At 40.7% G+C, this 16161-nt stretch overlaps 1 protein-coding gene and 1 pseudogene across 3 annotated transcripts in view; one reads left to right on the top strand and one right to left on the bottom strand.

Moving 5' to 3' along the window:
• The window catches only part of ADA (adenosine deaminase), a 74041-nt gene that overhangs the window by 3129 nt on the left and 54751 nt on the right, over positions 1-16161 (top strand). For 2 of the 3 annotated variants that reach the window (XM_087959345.1, XM_026665025.2), the window contains exons 2-4: positions 5847-5908; positions 7441-7563; positions 11568-11711. In XM_087959345.1, coding sequence (XP_087815471.1) covers positions 5847-5908; positions 7441-7563; positions 11568-11711 — 329 coding nt within the window. Of the gene's footprint in view, positions 1-5846; positions 5909-7440; positions 7564-7686; positions 7891-11567; positions 11712-16161 lie in introns of those variants that run through there. The other variant, XM_087959346.1, reaches the window with a different exon arrangement.
• Positions 11833-15956, bottom strand: LOC148131109 (uncharacterized; annotated as a pseudogene).

The following is a 16161-nucleotide window of genomic DNA, read 5'->3' as shown; positions in this document are numbered from 1 at the left end:
AAAGGCTGCAGAGGCTTCCCTCGAGCCTCTGGGCCTCACAAAAAGGCCTCAAATGGGCTGAAAATCAGCTGGGAGGTGCACACATGTGCAGTGCAGATAAGTTTGGCTTGCCCGCAAAAATGGCTCTGTGCGTGCCATAGGTTCACCACCACGGATCTAGATGATTGTGGGTAATCATTTGCTCCTAAGCTGGAACTGTCTATGATCAATTTTGGATGAGGCACCACTAGGAAATATGGTTATATGTTAGATCGGGAGATTGAAAAGAAAATCCCACAAGGATATTTATGCATTGTTACCAAGATGACGGTGGTGTTGAAATTACCTGGAATGCAGTTTGACTTTATCTCTCCAGGCCTTATCTGAAAAACGCAAGTGAATGACAATGTTAAGTCACTTTTGAGGAAAACTTAATTCTTTTTGGCCACTGATACCTGAATGTTTGACTAGACATTTACAAAACTGGTCTGTGTAAGAATTTTTGCATTTACATTTCACAGTGTAAATTCTACATACCCATATGCTAGTCTAAAGCATATGTTACATAGCAGCTTCTGTTACTGTACTCCGAAACTACTATCTGGATAGATGTTTCAAAGATAGATGTTTATATGCATTATTTGAACATTATTTCTTATATTTATTTGCCACCCATCTCTCAGTTCAAGGCAGTTCTGTGTCTTTCATTCTAGTCATTTATCAAATTTGGAAACCACCTATTTCACCTACAGAGCAACTCAACAATGTACAGTTAAAACCAAGAAATGTAAATATATTTCTACAGGGGGCAGTTAAGACAGAAATAGAATAATAAAAACTGAAAGTTAAAAAGGCAGTGGAGGCCTTCAAGGTGCTAATAAGCTTCACAGCTACGTGTTCCTGTTCAAGCCCCAAGTAAATTGGCAGAAACAAATCTTCAGACATTTTTGAACAAGCAGGAGAGTGGGGGCCCACCTCATCTCTGGGAGGGGGAGAATGTTCCAAAGGGGGCGGGGGGACGGACAATGGCAGAGCAGGCTTTCTTCCTGGACCATGCCAGTCAAAATTATTTAACTGATGGGAGTCCAGAGCCTACCCTCCCTGCCTGAGATGGGCTAATATAGTGGGCCAAAGATGGTTTTCCAGGTCAATCCATAACGAACTGAGTTTCTAGGCAAATCATATAACAAAATATTTCATCGTCCTCTCATGTTGGCTGAAATAGTTGACATCTATTTTACTTATATGACATATTTTTCTTTGCCAAATATATAGTTGCAATCCATGTAGTGTATTACTGATCGATTATTTTGAAACAGGTTATTGTGAAGCTAATGGAATTATTAATAAAAATCAAGAACATCTCAGTTTCATAAAATAAGTTTTAGCTCTGATCATTTAAATCTAATGTAATTTTGAATGAGAGAACATTATTCTGGACTATAGGGTTTTATGTAATAGCAGAAAGATGTTAGTGATATAATTTGGTTTGTCATAATGAGTAATAAAGTTGAAAATAGATTTTATTTTTGATATTTAATACTTTGTGGGATGCATGATCTGTTATATCAATTTTATCTGTTTTAACCCAGGTTATGGATTTGGCTATTCTAGAGTACCAGTTCTAGTGGTTAAAATGTTGGAGTAGCAACAGAGAAACCCAAGTTCTAATCCTGCCTTAGATACAGAAGCCAGCTGGGCAAGTTTGGGCAAATCCATGCTTTCTTTCAGCCCTGGGGAACCCTAACTCAAAGGCAAACCACTTCAGAAAATGTTGCTAAGGAAATTACAGAAGCTTGTCCTTGCAACTGCTAGAAGTCAAGCCTGACTCAAAGGAGATAAAAAAAAAGAATTTCTCAGAATTGCTGATGTATCCTAAAAACAAAAAAAAATGCCTCACACAGATTTAGTAATATCATCTAGAAAATTCTTGATCATTATGAACAGACAAAATTTACAGACATTTGTATCCCCTGCAGAATTAACTGGGGAGAGATAAAGGGGCCAAAGTGATGGATGCTACTATAGATTGAAATCTTGTCTCTGTGCACAACCTCCCATTTACACCCTACTTCCTCTACCCTTGTTTTATAGATGCTATGATTGCTTCATGGATTTAGCTAAAATATCTAAGCATGTTGTTAATTTTTGGCCCCATATTGGTTCATAGAAAAATTCATTAACTGCCAACAATTAAATCATGAAAATCATATACTGAAACTTTCAAATTTGTATTAGATGGGCAGTTGTTTCCGTTAGGATACTGACTTTTTTAGAATGTTAAATATGTGGTACGCAGCACAGATTGTAAAAAAAATGTTCTGGTTCTTTTAATGCAAACAGGCACTATAAACTTATTTGAGAAACAATACACTCTCTTCTTCCCTTATTTTACCCTGCAGCTCTGTTCATTCTTTATATTTCTCTAAGCAGAGACTTTGTTTTTGTGTTTCAGTTCCATCTTAAACATTAGAGACATTTTCAGTGTTGATCAGTTCAAAAGATATTAACTCTAAAGTGTGTTCTGAGTATATGTTCTGCAAACAAAAGTTTTCTTCTATCTGTAGGAAGAATTGTGGTGTAAGGGAAGGTCTGAATAATCCTTCCCCCAATTTCCTCTTTACTCTTACAGTTCCCAGACTAATGTCTTTATCTTTCCAAAGAATCTCCAAATCCCAACAGTAATTTTTGAACAATTACAATGTTGAAAGGAGAATGTGAAATTCCAATTGCAACATTGAAATTATCCCATTAACAACTCGGTTCAAGAGAATTCTGAATTCAAGTTTATACTATTTATGTCAAGGGTCCCCAACCCCCTCTCCATGGACCAGCACCGATCCACGGCATGCCAGGAACCGGGCCACACAAAAAAATGAAACCCCTTCCGGTCCACAGAAAAATTGCTCCATGGAACCGGTCCCTGTTGCCCAAAAGGTTGAGAGCCACTGGTTGATGTCATATATTTGAAACCAAGGCTTTATTTTTTCCTGAAGGAAAAATAAATGGTAGCTAAATCTTTTTCCTGTATGAAACTAAACTGAGTTAAAATCTTATGTATGTTCAAGTTTTCCTCACTCTGCTACACTAGTCCCTTCATGAATAAACTGACCTAAACTACACTGCTCAAAAAAATAAAGGGAATACAAAAATAAGACATCCTAGATCTGAATGAATGAAATATTCTTATTAAATACTTTGTTCATTACATAGTTGAATGTGTTGACAACAAAATCACACAAAAATTATCAATGGAAATCAAATTTAGCAACTCATGGAGGTCTGGATTTGGAGTTACACTCAAAATTAAAGTGGAAAAAAACACTTCAGGCTGATCCAACTTTGATGTAATGTCCTTAAAACAAGTCAAAATGAGGCTCAGTAGTGTGTGTGGCCTCCATGTGCCTGTATGACCTCCCTACAATACCTGGGCATGCTCCTGATGAGATGGCGGATGGTCTCCTGAGGGATCTCCTCCCATACCTGGACTAAAGCATCCCCCAACTCCTGGACAGTCTGTGGTGCAATGTGGCATGAGACATGATGTCCCAGATGTGCTCAATTGGATTCAGGTCTGGGGGATGGGCGGGCCAGTCCAAAGCATCAATGCCTTCATCTTGCAGGAACTGCTGACACACTCCAGCCACATGAGGTCTAACATTGTCTTGCATTAGGAGGAACTCAGGGCCAACCGCACCAGCATATGGTCTCACAAGCGGTCTGAGGATCTCATCTTGGTACCTAATGGCAGTCAGGCTACCTCTGGCAAGCACATGGAGGGCTGTGCGTCCCCCTAAAGAAATGCCACCCCACACCATTACTGACTCACTGCCAAACCGGTCATGCTGGAGGATGTTGCAGGCAGCAGAACATTCTCCACAGCGTCTCCAGACCCTGTCACGTCTGTCACATGTGCTCAGTGTGAACCTGCTTTCATCTGTGAAGAGTACAGGGTGCCAGTGGCGAATTTGCCAATCTTGGTGTTCTCTGGCAAATGCCAAATGTCCTGCACTGTGTTGGGCTGTAAGCACAACCCCCACCTGTGGACATCGGGCCCTCTTACCACCCTCATGGAGTCTGTTTCTAACCATTTGAGCAGCCACATGCACATTTGTGGCCCACTGGAGGTCATTTTGCAGGGCTCTGGCAGTGTTCCTCCTGTCCCTCCTTGCACAAAGGTGGAGGTAGCGGTCCTGATGCTGGGTTGTTGCCCTCCTACGGCCTCCTCCACATCTCCTGATGTACTGGCCTGTCTCCTGGTAGCGCCTCCATGCTCTGGACACTACGCTGACAGACACAGCAAACCTTCTTGCCTCAGCTCGCATTGATGTGCCATCCTGGATGAGCTGCACTACCTGAGCCACTTGTGTGGGTTGTAGACTCCGTCTCATGCTGTATGTCACTAAAGCTATCTTCATATTAGTACAAGATGCCAGATAATAAAATATAGTACGTCAATTACAGAATCAATTTGGGGGAGATATATCATCTTGACTTAGTGATCAGGTACTTCACATAGATACTGTATGAATGAAGCTTGGATCACATATCTTGAATTCTTAAGGGCATTCAAAATTGGTACAAAGAAGGCACAATGGCTCAGTGGTTGAAAACACTGAGCTTGTTGGCTGGAATGCTTGAAGGCCTGGGTTTGAGACCTGAGCGCTGCGCAATGGGGTGAGCTCCCATCAGTGGTGGGCTGCAAAATTTTTAACCAGTTTGCTGGCTGGGTAGGTGTGGCTGGTTGGTCATGTGACTAGGTGGGTGATGTCACTCATCACACCCAGCCCCGCTTCCTAGCCACTCGCCTCAAAGGAAGAGGTAAGATTCAGCCAGTTAGGGCTAATCCCATCACTGGCTGGCCCCGCCAATTTTTCGGCCTGTTTTTTGGGCTGTTTGCTAGGCTGTTTTTTGGACCTTTTGGGGGGGGGCGTTTTTCAGGGCATTTTTGACCCAGAAAATGGCCTGAAAATAGCTTGAAAATGGCCCCAAAACAGGCCTGGTTTTGGGCCCTTTTCAGGCTGTTTTTTGGACTGTTTTGGGACCATCTTTGGCCTGAAAAACAACCCAAAATGCCCCATAATGTCTTGAGAACAGCTCTCCAAAACAGTCTGAAAATGGCCCCAAACCCAGCCTGAATACTGCCCCCAAAACAGGCCGAAAAATGGGTGGGGGCAGGGCCAGCCAGTGGTGGGATTTGCCGGTTTGCCAAACTGCACCTAATCTTAACTACCGATCCTCCAGAACTGGTGTGAACTGGCGGCAGCCCACCTCTGGCTCCCATTACTTGCCCCAGTTCCTGCCCCCCTCTCAGCAGTTCGAAAGCATATAAATATGAGTAAATAAATAGGTACCACTTTGGTGAGAAGGTAACGTTCTGTGCATCTTGGCGTATAGTCATTCTGATCATATGACTCCAGAAATGTCTTTAGACAACCCTGACTTCATTGGCTAGGAAATGGAGATGAGCACCTCCCCACTAAAGATGGACAGGGAAAAGCTTCTTTTGGATACAAAGATCTTTCACAGAATATAGGTACCGTTGTATCTTCAGTTACACATTATTTTTCTCATATAACAAATAGTCATGGATAGTCATCAACCTCTGTTCAAAACACCTCAGCAGAAGCAAGGCACTTTATGTGTATGTAAGTTGGGGTTTTTGTTGTTGTTTTGCTATTGTTTTGAACTTGAAATTTCCTATGTTGTTTCACAAGATTATTTGAATTTTCATCAAATTTTAAAATGGCTTGCATTTTGATGAAGGGGCTGAGAATACATTTGTTATAAGAGAATGAAAATGCAGCTGGATGTGAAGATTAGATGGCTAATTACAGTAGATTTATATATCTTTTTATCTCTTGCAGGTTGAACTTCATGTTCACTTGGATGGAGCCATTAAGCCAGAAACTATTCTACACTTTGGCAAGTAAGTTAACAACTCTGGGTCTTCTTTTTTTAAAAAAACAACCATATCATTGGTACTTTATCCTTAATCAATATTGTTTCCAGACTGTTTCTCAATTATTCTATTTAAATTTAGAAGGGGAAACATTTTGACGTTTGATCCCACTTCTTATATAATGTTGCTGTTTTAGGAATTGTGAGATTATTATATAAATAAATCAACAGACTTTGATAATCTGATAATCCATAGGATGCTTTATTACATAAGATACTGCAATACCGGACCCCTAACCCTAAAGCAACCATTTTAGGAGAAAGGAGACACTTCCTTCTAGTGAATACAGCTTATATAGTATAATAATCACATGGTTACATAACACTTCCTATTTACCATAAATAGAAATTACACAACGTTCCTCATAAAACAATCGCATCCTTCCATGGAAATCTCCCAACATTCCCATTATCGTCAGATTTCTGTTTTCCATTTAAAAGATTACACAAGAGATCATCAATATCCCTATAATGTCAAAATGATTTTATTAACCCAAGCCAAGAACAAATGATTTCACAACCAGACAGGACATTAGCAGAACAACACATTGCATAAGTGTTCTGATCTCTAACAGGTCACAAAGAGAACAAATATGGCTTCAGTCTTGCTTTTTATATTTTTAGGTGTATAAGGCAAATTTCCATATATAACATAATTTAGCAGTAAAATTCCATATAGCTGTTCTAGAACAAGCAGGTTTTATTTCAGGAATTAAATTAATGGTATAGTCATAGTTATATTTACTCATCTGTATAATCTGCTTAAAAGGGAGCAGCATAGTTGTACCATCATGGTTCTCATTGTATCAATAATCTTTTCCATCATTTTCTCAGATTTGATCCCCAGTAAAATAGATGGAAAAATCTGAAAGTTAGGAAAGGATAGGATACAAAAAACTGGGATCTGACCCCACTACTTATATCTGACTATTTTTAAACTTCTGAACATGAAAACTTCTTTAAAAGCTACAGGACATTTGTTAATAAAACAGATTGCATCACAAAATGTTGGCAAAATGCTAGGAAAATGGAAAACAGTGAGAACAGGGCTTATATCCCAGTAGAAGCTGTTGCATAATAATGTAACTCCAGTAATTAAAAAGTTACTACTCCAATGGTAATTTATGCTTTTGGGTAAGGGTTAGAAATTCCTGTTTGTGAGTTAATAGTAAGACAGTTTTGTTTATTAAGGTGTTTCATAGCACAAGGAAATGGGACAATAGAAATGATATTAAGATTCAGGAAACATCTGATGTGCATGGATATAATTTATCAATACAGTCATACCAAGAAAGGAAATATGTATTTTATTGGATGTTTCATTGTTAAGGTTAGAAGTTAGCTGGGGATACATTAAAAAGTATTATATAACAGTTAGCCAGGGCTATTTGACTATTCAGTTTTTTTTATCAGCATATGCACTCACAAAAGAATTGACTGTTCAAAACTAATCCTAAATAAATTTCAGCAGTTGATATACAAACTTTTTAAAATTCCTAGGAAAAGAGGAATACATCTCCCTGCGGATACTGTAGACGGCCTTATGAAACAAATTAGTTATAGTGAACCAGAATCTCTCACTTATTTTCTTCAAAAGTTTGATTTGTACATGGCAGCTATTGCGTAAGTGAAATAATTTGTTCCAATTTACTTATTGTAAAAAAGATTTTCAGTTTTTAAAAACTGATATTCATTTTGCTAGGTTAGCAGTATGATATGCTTATCCTTTTTTATTACCTGCCTGTATTAGCTTGTGCTTGTCAGTGTGTTATGTATCTGTATTTATGCATTCTCTGATATTCTCTCTCTCTCCCTCTCCCTCTGTCTCTCTTTCCCCCCTTCCCCTCCTCTCTCTCTCTCACACACAAACTCACATTCTAATTTGCTGCTTAAAAATCAATGCCATTGTTCCAATTGAGAGAATACTAATCTACTGTACATGACTCACAGGTAAATGATAATCCTCTATGCTTATCAATTACCAAGTAAGCAGAATAGTTTTGAAGGGGAAGGAAAAATTATCTAGTTCTTGAAGCCATGTGGGCATTTCTGCTGTCAAAAGAGATTTCTTAAGACCAGCACCACATGCTGTCAGCACAATTTGCTGTGATCTTGAGATTAGTGCAATTTTAAAATTGGATGCTGCTCCTTACACATTTTCTTGCTTTAATGTATATAATGTTCTAATTTGTATTGCTAGAAAAATACCCTCCTATAGCAATATGTTTGTGATTTTCTTTTCTTTTAGTTTTTATCATATCTTTATTATTTTTATAAACAACTCAGGGCAGCAAACATAACTAATACTCCTCCTATTTTCTCTGCAAGTCTGGAATTAACCACATGAGAAGTTTATCTTACATGGTATTTTTATCATATTGCTATATGAAAGCAGAGGAATATTTTTTATCTTTCAACTTTGAACTAAATGATGGTGGGATTTTGGTTAAGGAGAATTGAGGTCACAGGTTCACAGCTGTCACTATATATCCAGTTGGTTCTGATGTGGACAGTGGATGTTCAACAAATAGTACTGTTGGCTTAAGAATCCAAATAATTTCACGTAGCAGGTATACTAGTATAGATTGGCTCCAAAGTGCATACTGTCATGTTTTATTCTTGCTAGAAGATATGATTTACAAATTATGGATATCAAACGGGAAACTATATTTGCATTTCTATAGAGCAGGAGTAGGCAATCTGGTGTCCTCCAGATATTTGGACTTTAATCTCCAAAGTCCTTATCTTTGATCAGGCTGGCTGGGGTTGATGAGTGTAAAATCCACAATTAGTTGAGAGAACCATCTTTCCTGATAGGCAGCATTTCAAACATTTAAAATGTTCCCCATGCTTACTCAGGGATACATGTCTGTTGAAGGGAAGTTATGAGGTTATGCAGTTTTTATTGAATAAATTCAGTCAAAACTGTATATGTTTGTATTTTCTGTTAGAAGCTCCCATGGCATTTGAATCTGTCTGTGCTCTTTTAATTTGTAATTATTTCTTAAAGTTGAGTTTAGCATTCATAGGCTATGAAGTTTAAGACAATCTTTTGGGGAGTGGTTGAAGAAAAAAACCCAGGTAGTTAGGCAGTCTTTGTTATAGTCTTTCACAGATTAAGAGCAAAATGAAGAAATAGCAGGATTAATGGGTAGGAGAAATAGCATTTTGATAAAAGCTAGTTTCTCTGCATTGAATCAAGATAGCTAGAATATCAGATAATGTTTTTGGGGTTTCATTTATCCGTTTTGTCCCTGATACCAACTTGTATCATGATTTTCAGCCAATTAAAGCCTGTTTCATCTGTATGGGGCAGCTATTTCTGAAATCTAGGTTTTAATACTAGCTTACAATAGACAAATTATGACTTTTTGAGAATCTAGACCTAAGATGAGAAATTGAGAGAAAAGAGATGAGAGAGGAAACACATGACTGTGAATCTAATACAGAAAAAATCAAAGTCATGTATTTTGTTATTTTTCGACCAACACTAGCACTGGGTACCAATGCTAATAATGATTTAGGTGAGGCATAGTATTTAAAAATTGGGAAGAATGAATGGCATATTTCTTTGCGGCCCATAAGCCTCTTGACATTCCATACATTGCTTGATTTACAGTAGTGGCCAAAATTGTGGAAACCTTAATGGAAAAGTGTCTCCTTACATATTTTATGCCATCACTACCAAACAGGGAGATCTTGGTCTCATCACTCCAAATAACACTGTCCCATTGTTCTTCTGTCCAGGTAACACGGGTTTTAGCCCAGTTTAGTCTTTTCAACCTTTGTTTGAGAGATAAAAGTGGATTTTTTCCATGGAATTCTAGATTTTAGACCAAATTCCTGCAGTCTGCGCCGAACAGTCCTTGCATTCAACTTCACATTGCTTTGCACCATTTCATCTTGTATACACCCAGATGGTTTTCTTCTGTCACGTAGGCACAGCCTATTAATTCTTCTATCATCACTTGCTGTTGTGCACCTTTTCCTACCTTTACCAGTGTGGTTTAGTAGTGATTGAGCCTTCTTATACCTCTTCAAAAACTTAGAAATGCCACCTTTGGTTAAGTTTCCACCAATTTTTCTTCTAATTTCTTTATAACTGTAGCCTTATTTACTTAATAATACTATTTTACATCACTTACTGGGTGATCAGTTAACTCTTTGCACCATTACTTTAATTTTACTACGTTTTACAAGCTCACTAAATGAAAGAACACAAAAAAACCCCAACCAACTTGATAGCAATCACATAACACACTGACAAATGTCCTCCTCTCAGCTTCAATACATGACATCAATAACTGAATCCTACTGTGATCTGATTGGCTCATTGCCAAAACAAGATGACACCTGATTGGCTCTCTAAACACTCGTGCTCATTGGCTACAATCAGATGAAGGAAAGCTACCTGATATCAATCTAAGGAAGTTGTGCTTCCTTTTTCTGGTTATTTGGTTATAACTTTTGATAGAATACAGATAACTGAACAAACTTTGTTGCATTACATTCTTGATTAAATTATCTTCCCATTGATATATAATTTTATGGTACTACTCTCAAAAAAGTGGTGTTATTAGCAGGGATGGGTTTCAAAAATTTTAGCAATGGTTTCTTTGCCTGGTTGCTGGGTGGGCGTGGCCATGATGGGCGTGGCCTAGTTGGTCTCCTGCAACACGGTGGGGGGGCATTTTTGCCCTCTCCGGGCTCCGGAGGCTTTCCTCAAGTCTCTGGGAGGGTGAAAACGGCCTCCCCGGGCTCCAGAGGTTCTCTGGAAGCTGGAAACGGGCCCATTTCTGGCCTTCCTGAACTTCCGGAAGGCCGGTTTTTCGCCCTCCCTGAGCCTCTACACTTACCTGCGTCCAAAACAGGTCGTGTGGGGACTCCAGCCAGGAGTGGGACTTGGGGGTTCTCCAAACTGCACAGAATCTTAGCTAGGAGCACTCTCGAACCCCTGTGAACCTCCAGCAGCCCACCCCTGGTTATTAGCCATCAAACCTCAAAAATACACTTTTCCCAAAATGTTTCCACAATTTTTACCACTACTGTAATAATGTCCCGTTTCCAGATCAGAATTGATGCAAGGAATATCGCCAATAATTTCTGATTATACATTAATTTGTTGCTCTTTTGCACAGCTAGAATTAAAACTATTTTTATTCTAAGCACATGTGCCTTGTGACCTGTACATGTTTTAGAGGAAAATTATTGGACTTGGATGCAAAAAGGACTGGAAGGATTCTATGTTTTAGCTAACTGGAAATTTAAATGATCTGAACTTTCCCATTAACTGAATCTATTTAGTTCATGTTCAAATAAGGAAAATATTTTCCCTGCATAATTTTGTAAATATAGCTTATTGCATCACATTTTGGGGATTGGATCTGAATCAGAATCTTGATCTTTTTGTATGACTTTTATTATATACTACCAAGCTTCTTTGAAAAGCCAGAATATTGGGGGGGTGTTATGTTGTTTTTGTTTTGGTTGGGAACACATTAGAGTTGTAAATAGTATGTTGCTAGTTTAGAACTTTGTTTCCTGGTACTCTTATAGTTCTGCAAATCCATGTTTTACAGACTCTGAATTAGCCAAGACTACTATAAAACAAGCTTTTTTATTTGCAGAGGTGACCGAGAAGCTATACAAAGAATTGCTTATGAATTTGTGGAAATGAAAGCAAAGGAGGGGGTGATCTATGTTGAGGTGAGGTACTGCCCTCATCTTTTTGCCAATTGTGGAGTAGATCCTATCCCATGGAAGCAGAAAAAGTGAGTTATTGTTTAAATGCATAAGATAGTACTTCCTTGTCTTTGCAACTTCCTAATATGCTTCACCTCCCAGAATTCCCCAGCTAGCATGGCAGTTACTGAGAGGTCTGGGAATTTAAGTTCACGTCCCTGGAAACAGAAATAAAAAGATGTAAATTACAGTATTCTAAGAGGAACAATTAAATATTATTGGATGGCAGTTGAATATGCAGTTTTGTGACTAATGGCAGACTGTATTTGCATTCAGTGAACATGCAAGTGATGTTGACAGTATAATGACTGCATGTCTTTTAATTTTTCATAGCATAAGAGATCAGTATACAGTTACTTTGTTCACTAAAAAGTGGGCATTCCTTTACTATTTTGTTCTTCTGGTTCAGTACTTAGCTCTGATTAACAGTACTATAATTACCATAAATAAGTTTTATCATTTTCAGAGAACGACAAACAATATAAACCCAGTGTGACTAAGATTAAGCATGTATATGCTCTAATCTTGTGAACTTCTTTTAACTATAAATATTACTCCATGTATTGATGCATTATATTATTTATTTATTTATTTATTTATTGAATTTATATTGCCACCTATTCGCCCATGAGACTCGAGGCGGCTTACAGAATGTAAAATCATATTTAAAATAAAAAACCAATAAAACTAACAAAAGAATCAAATAAATTAATAAAGTACAATAGAGCAAAATCTGGGAATAAATAAATAAATCACCCCACAACTCCCACCCACCGCCCCGATGACAGCAGATCACACAAGCCGTTTGATGGGCTCCATCCCGCTGTGGGTTCCCCAGGCCCGGTGGCAGAACCAGGTCTTCAGTGCCTTCCGGAAGAGTATTAGAGAGGGGGGGCATTCTAATATCTGGGGGAATGATATTCCAGAGAGAGGGAGCCACCACGGAGAAGGCCCTTCTTCTGGGTCCCACCAGGTATATCTCAGAGATAACCTGGTCCCAAGTCATGAAGGGCTTTAAAGGTGACAACAAGAAGCAAATTGGCAACCAATGCAGCTTCCGTAGGAGAGGTGAAACATGTGCACACCATGGTCTGCACAAAACCATGCGGGCCGCTGCATTTTGCACCAACTGGAGCTTCTGGATGTTCTTCAAGGGCAGCCCCATGTAGAGCATATTTTAATAAGACGGGAAGTGACTAGGGCATCAGTGACTGTGAGTAGGGACTGTTGGTCCAGGAAAGGGCGTAACTGATGCACAACCCGCACTTGCGCAAAGGCCCTCCTGGCCACAACCAGCACCTGCTCTTCGAGCAGGAGTCGTGAGTCCAGGAAAACCCCTAGATTACACACACGGTCTGTTTGGGGTAGTACCACCCCATCCAAGACCAAAGGTGGCAATTCTCCCTGAGCCAACAAACCCCAAACCCAGAGCCACTCAGTCTTGCAAGGGTTTAGTTTCAACCCATTGCTCACCATCCAGCCTCCAGGCACTGCAAAAGGGAGGACACAGCAACACTTAACTCACCACGGGCTGAGACATACAGCTGAGTATCATCAGCATATTGGTGATACTTCAGTCCATGGTGATGGATGATCTCCCCCAGCGGCTTCATATAATTGTTGAACAGGAGCGAGTCCCAAACCCTGCGGAACCCCATAAAGCAGTGGGCGAGTGCTGGATTTCTCCTCTCCTATCAACCCTGGCTGAGAGGAGCCACGGAGGAAAGAAGTGAACTAGGATAGCACAAGTCCTCCCGCTCCCATCCCCTGAAGCTGCCCCAGGAGAATCCCATGGTCAATGGTATCAAAAGCCGCTGAGAGGTCAAGTAGAGCAAGGATGGATGCACTACTCCCATCCCGCTCCCGCCAGAGATCATCCAAAAGTGCAACCAATGCACTGTTCCAAATCCAGGCCTGAATCCTGACTGGTAGAGGTTGCGATAATTCGTTTCATCCAGAAACCTCTGGAGTTGCTGCGCTGCCACCTTCTCAACAACCTTCCCCAAAAAGAGAAGATTGGAGACAGGTCGGAAATTATCCAACTGGGTGGAGTCCAGCGATGGCTTCTTAAGAAGAGGGTGGACTACAGCCTCCTTAAAGTGCTGAGGCACCGTCCCCTCCTGTAGGGAAGCATTGATCACCACCAGAGTCCTCCTGCCTGTCATCTCCTGGGAAGTTTTCACAAACCAGGAGGGACATGGGTCTAAAACACAAGTGCTTGCGTGCATATTCCTTAGGATCCTGTCCACTTCCTCAGGAGCAACAGGGTCAAACCATTCCCAGATAACAGGGCAAGAACCTGCCTCAGGAGCTTCCACCAGACCAGCAACCACGCCGGCATCTAACTGGGAATGAAGTCAAGCGATTTTGTCTTCCAGAAAATCGGCAAATTCCTCAGTGCACTCCTTCAGGGGGACCTCAATCTCCTCCTTCCCTAGGAGGAGATGGCTCACCTTAAAGAGGGCTGCTGGGTGATTATCAGCAGACGCAATTAGTGTGGAGAAGTATTTACACTTTGCCTCACAAATTGCCACAAGGTAGGCCTTAGTAGCAGCTCTTATCTATGTTCGATCGAATTCTTCTCCTGTCTTCCACCAGTGGCGCTCTAGACGTCTCCTCATGTGTTTCATCCCTCTCAGTTCCTCTATACCACAGGGCACAGAGAAGTCTACGGATTAGGAGAGGTCACAAGAGTGCAATCCTATACAGAGCCTCAGTCACCTTCCGATTCCAAACAGTGACTAAGAACTCGACCGGACTGCACAGTAGACCTGCAGTTATAAGCCCCAGCTCCTTCTGGAACCCATTCAGGTCCATTAGTCAATGGGGACAGACCAATCTAATAAAGTCCTGTCTCCCTGCGGGGTGGGGGGGAGGGTGGTTTCAGCTTTTGAAAAACTCATTGCCACCAGACTGTGATCCGACCATGACAAGGGGACCAAGGACAGGTCCATCAATTCTAGGTCACAGATACTGCTCCGACAAGAACACCAAATTGGGTGTGGGACCACTATTACTAATCAGGCTCTGGATGATCTGGGACAGGCCCATGGAAGTCATGGTTTCCATGAAATCTCGGGCTACCTCCGCCCCCGCCCCCAGAGAAGGCAGGTTGAAATCCCCCAGAACTATATGCCTGGGGAATTCCACCGCCAGCCCTGCGGTGAGGTCCAAGAGCCCAGGTAGGGAAGCTGTCACGCAGCAGGGAGGCTGGTACAGCAGCAGCAATCCCACCTGATCCCTTGAGCCCAAGCTAAGAAAAAGGGTCTCACAGCCAGGCACTTGTGGAACAGTGACTCTGGAGGCTATTAGAGATTCTCTGATAACAACAACCACACCTCCTCCCCGGCCCTGAGGTCTAGACTGGTGCCATGCTCGATAACCCACTGGCACACTTCTACAAGGGGAACGCCTCCCTCCGGGTCTCATTAATTATGACATTAATATCTAATTATGATATTAATATCTTAATTAATATCACTGGGGTGTATTTTGTGGCTTTACTGGCTTTACCAGTTTAACTCTAGTACTTTAAAGGATTTAAACTGGTTCATGCTTCAAATTTTTCACTTTGTGGGATCAATAATCAGAATAGCAGAATAATAGAGTTGGAAGGGACTTTGGAGATCTTCCAGTCCAATCCCCTGCTCAAGCAGGAGAGCCTATACTACTTCAGACAAATGGCTGTCCAGTCTCTTCTTAAAAGCCTCCAGTGATGGCCCACCCACAACTTTTGAAGGCAAACTCTTCCACTGGTTAATTGTTCTCACTCAGGGGTGGGATCCGACTGGTGTAATTACCGGTTCGGTAATTTACGATTTGCTGCTTGCATGCGTGTGTGAATCGTAGTCAGCTTGCTGCCTGGACAGCTGAGCAGCACTGCACGCGGGTGTGCAGCGTTTGAAAAGCCTCTTTTCCCCTGCTTTTTCAACCGCAGCTGTGCTGCACAAAGCAGCTGAGGTTGAAAAAGCAGAAAATAAAAGTCAGGTAACAGCCCGGGTGGGTGGGTGCGCCAAAACAGCAGCAGACATAGAACCGGTTCTATGTTTGCTGCTCTTCAGAGCTACCGGTTCTACAGAGCCGGACAAAACCGGTAGAATCCCACCCCTGTTCTCACTGTTAGGATTTTTTTCCTTAGTTCTAGGTTGCTTTTCTCCTTGTTTAGTTTCTTGTCTTGCCTTCTGGCCATTATGTATAAAATTACACATAGTAGTAATTTGACCCTTCTGGAGAACTTTACAACACTTACATTTGTTTAGATAGAACTGAAGCATTATTTGACAACTAACTACAAACTTAGCTCTCAAACCAGTTTTGTAGGAAAACTTCTTGAAAAGGTTAAAGGAGTCAAGAAGATTTACTGCTTCCGTTGGTTGTAAAATCCTGCCAAGGTAGTCTGGTATGCTATATTTTCTTGTTAATTAGCTTTTCTGAAATTTGAATTCTTCTCCAAGTAGAAAAGAAACTATTTGCCCTATA

This window comes from Notechis scutatus, chromosome 3, assembly GCF_049901735.1.
Source record: "Notechis scutatus isolate UNSWTSFEM ecotype Mainland chromosome 3, rNotScu1.2, whole genome shotgun sequence".
Taxonomy (NCBI): Eukaryota; Metazoa; Chordata; class Lepidosauria; order Squamata; family Elapidae; genus Notechis; species Notechis scutatus.
The sequence above is the reverse complement of the archived record's forward strand: the minus strand, read 5'-3'. Positions and strand labels throughout refer to the sequence as shown.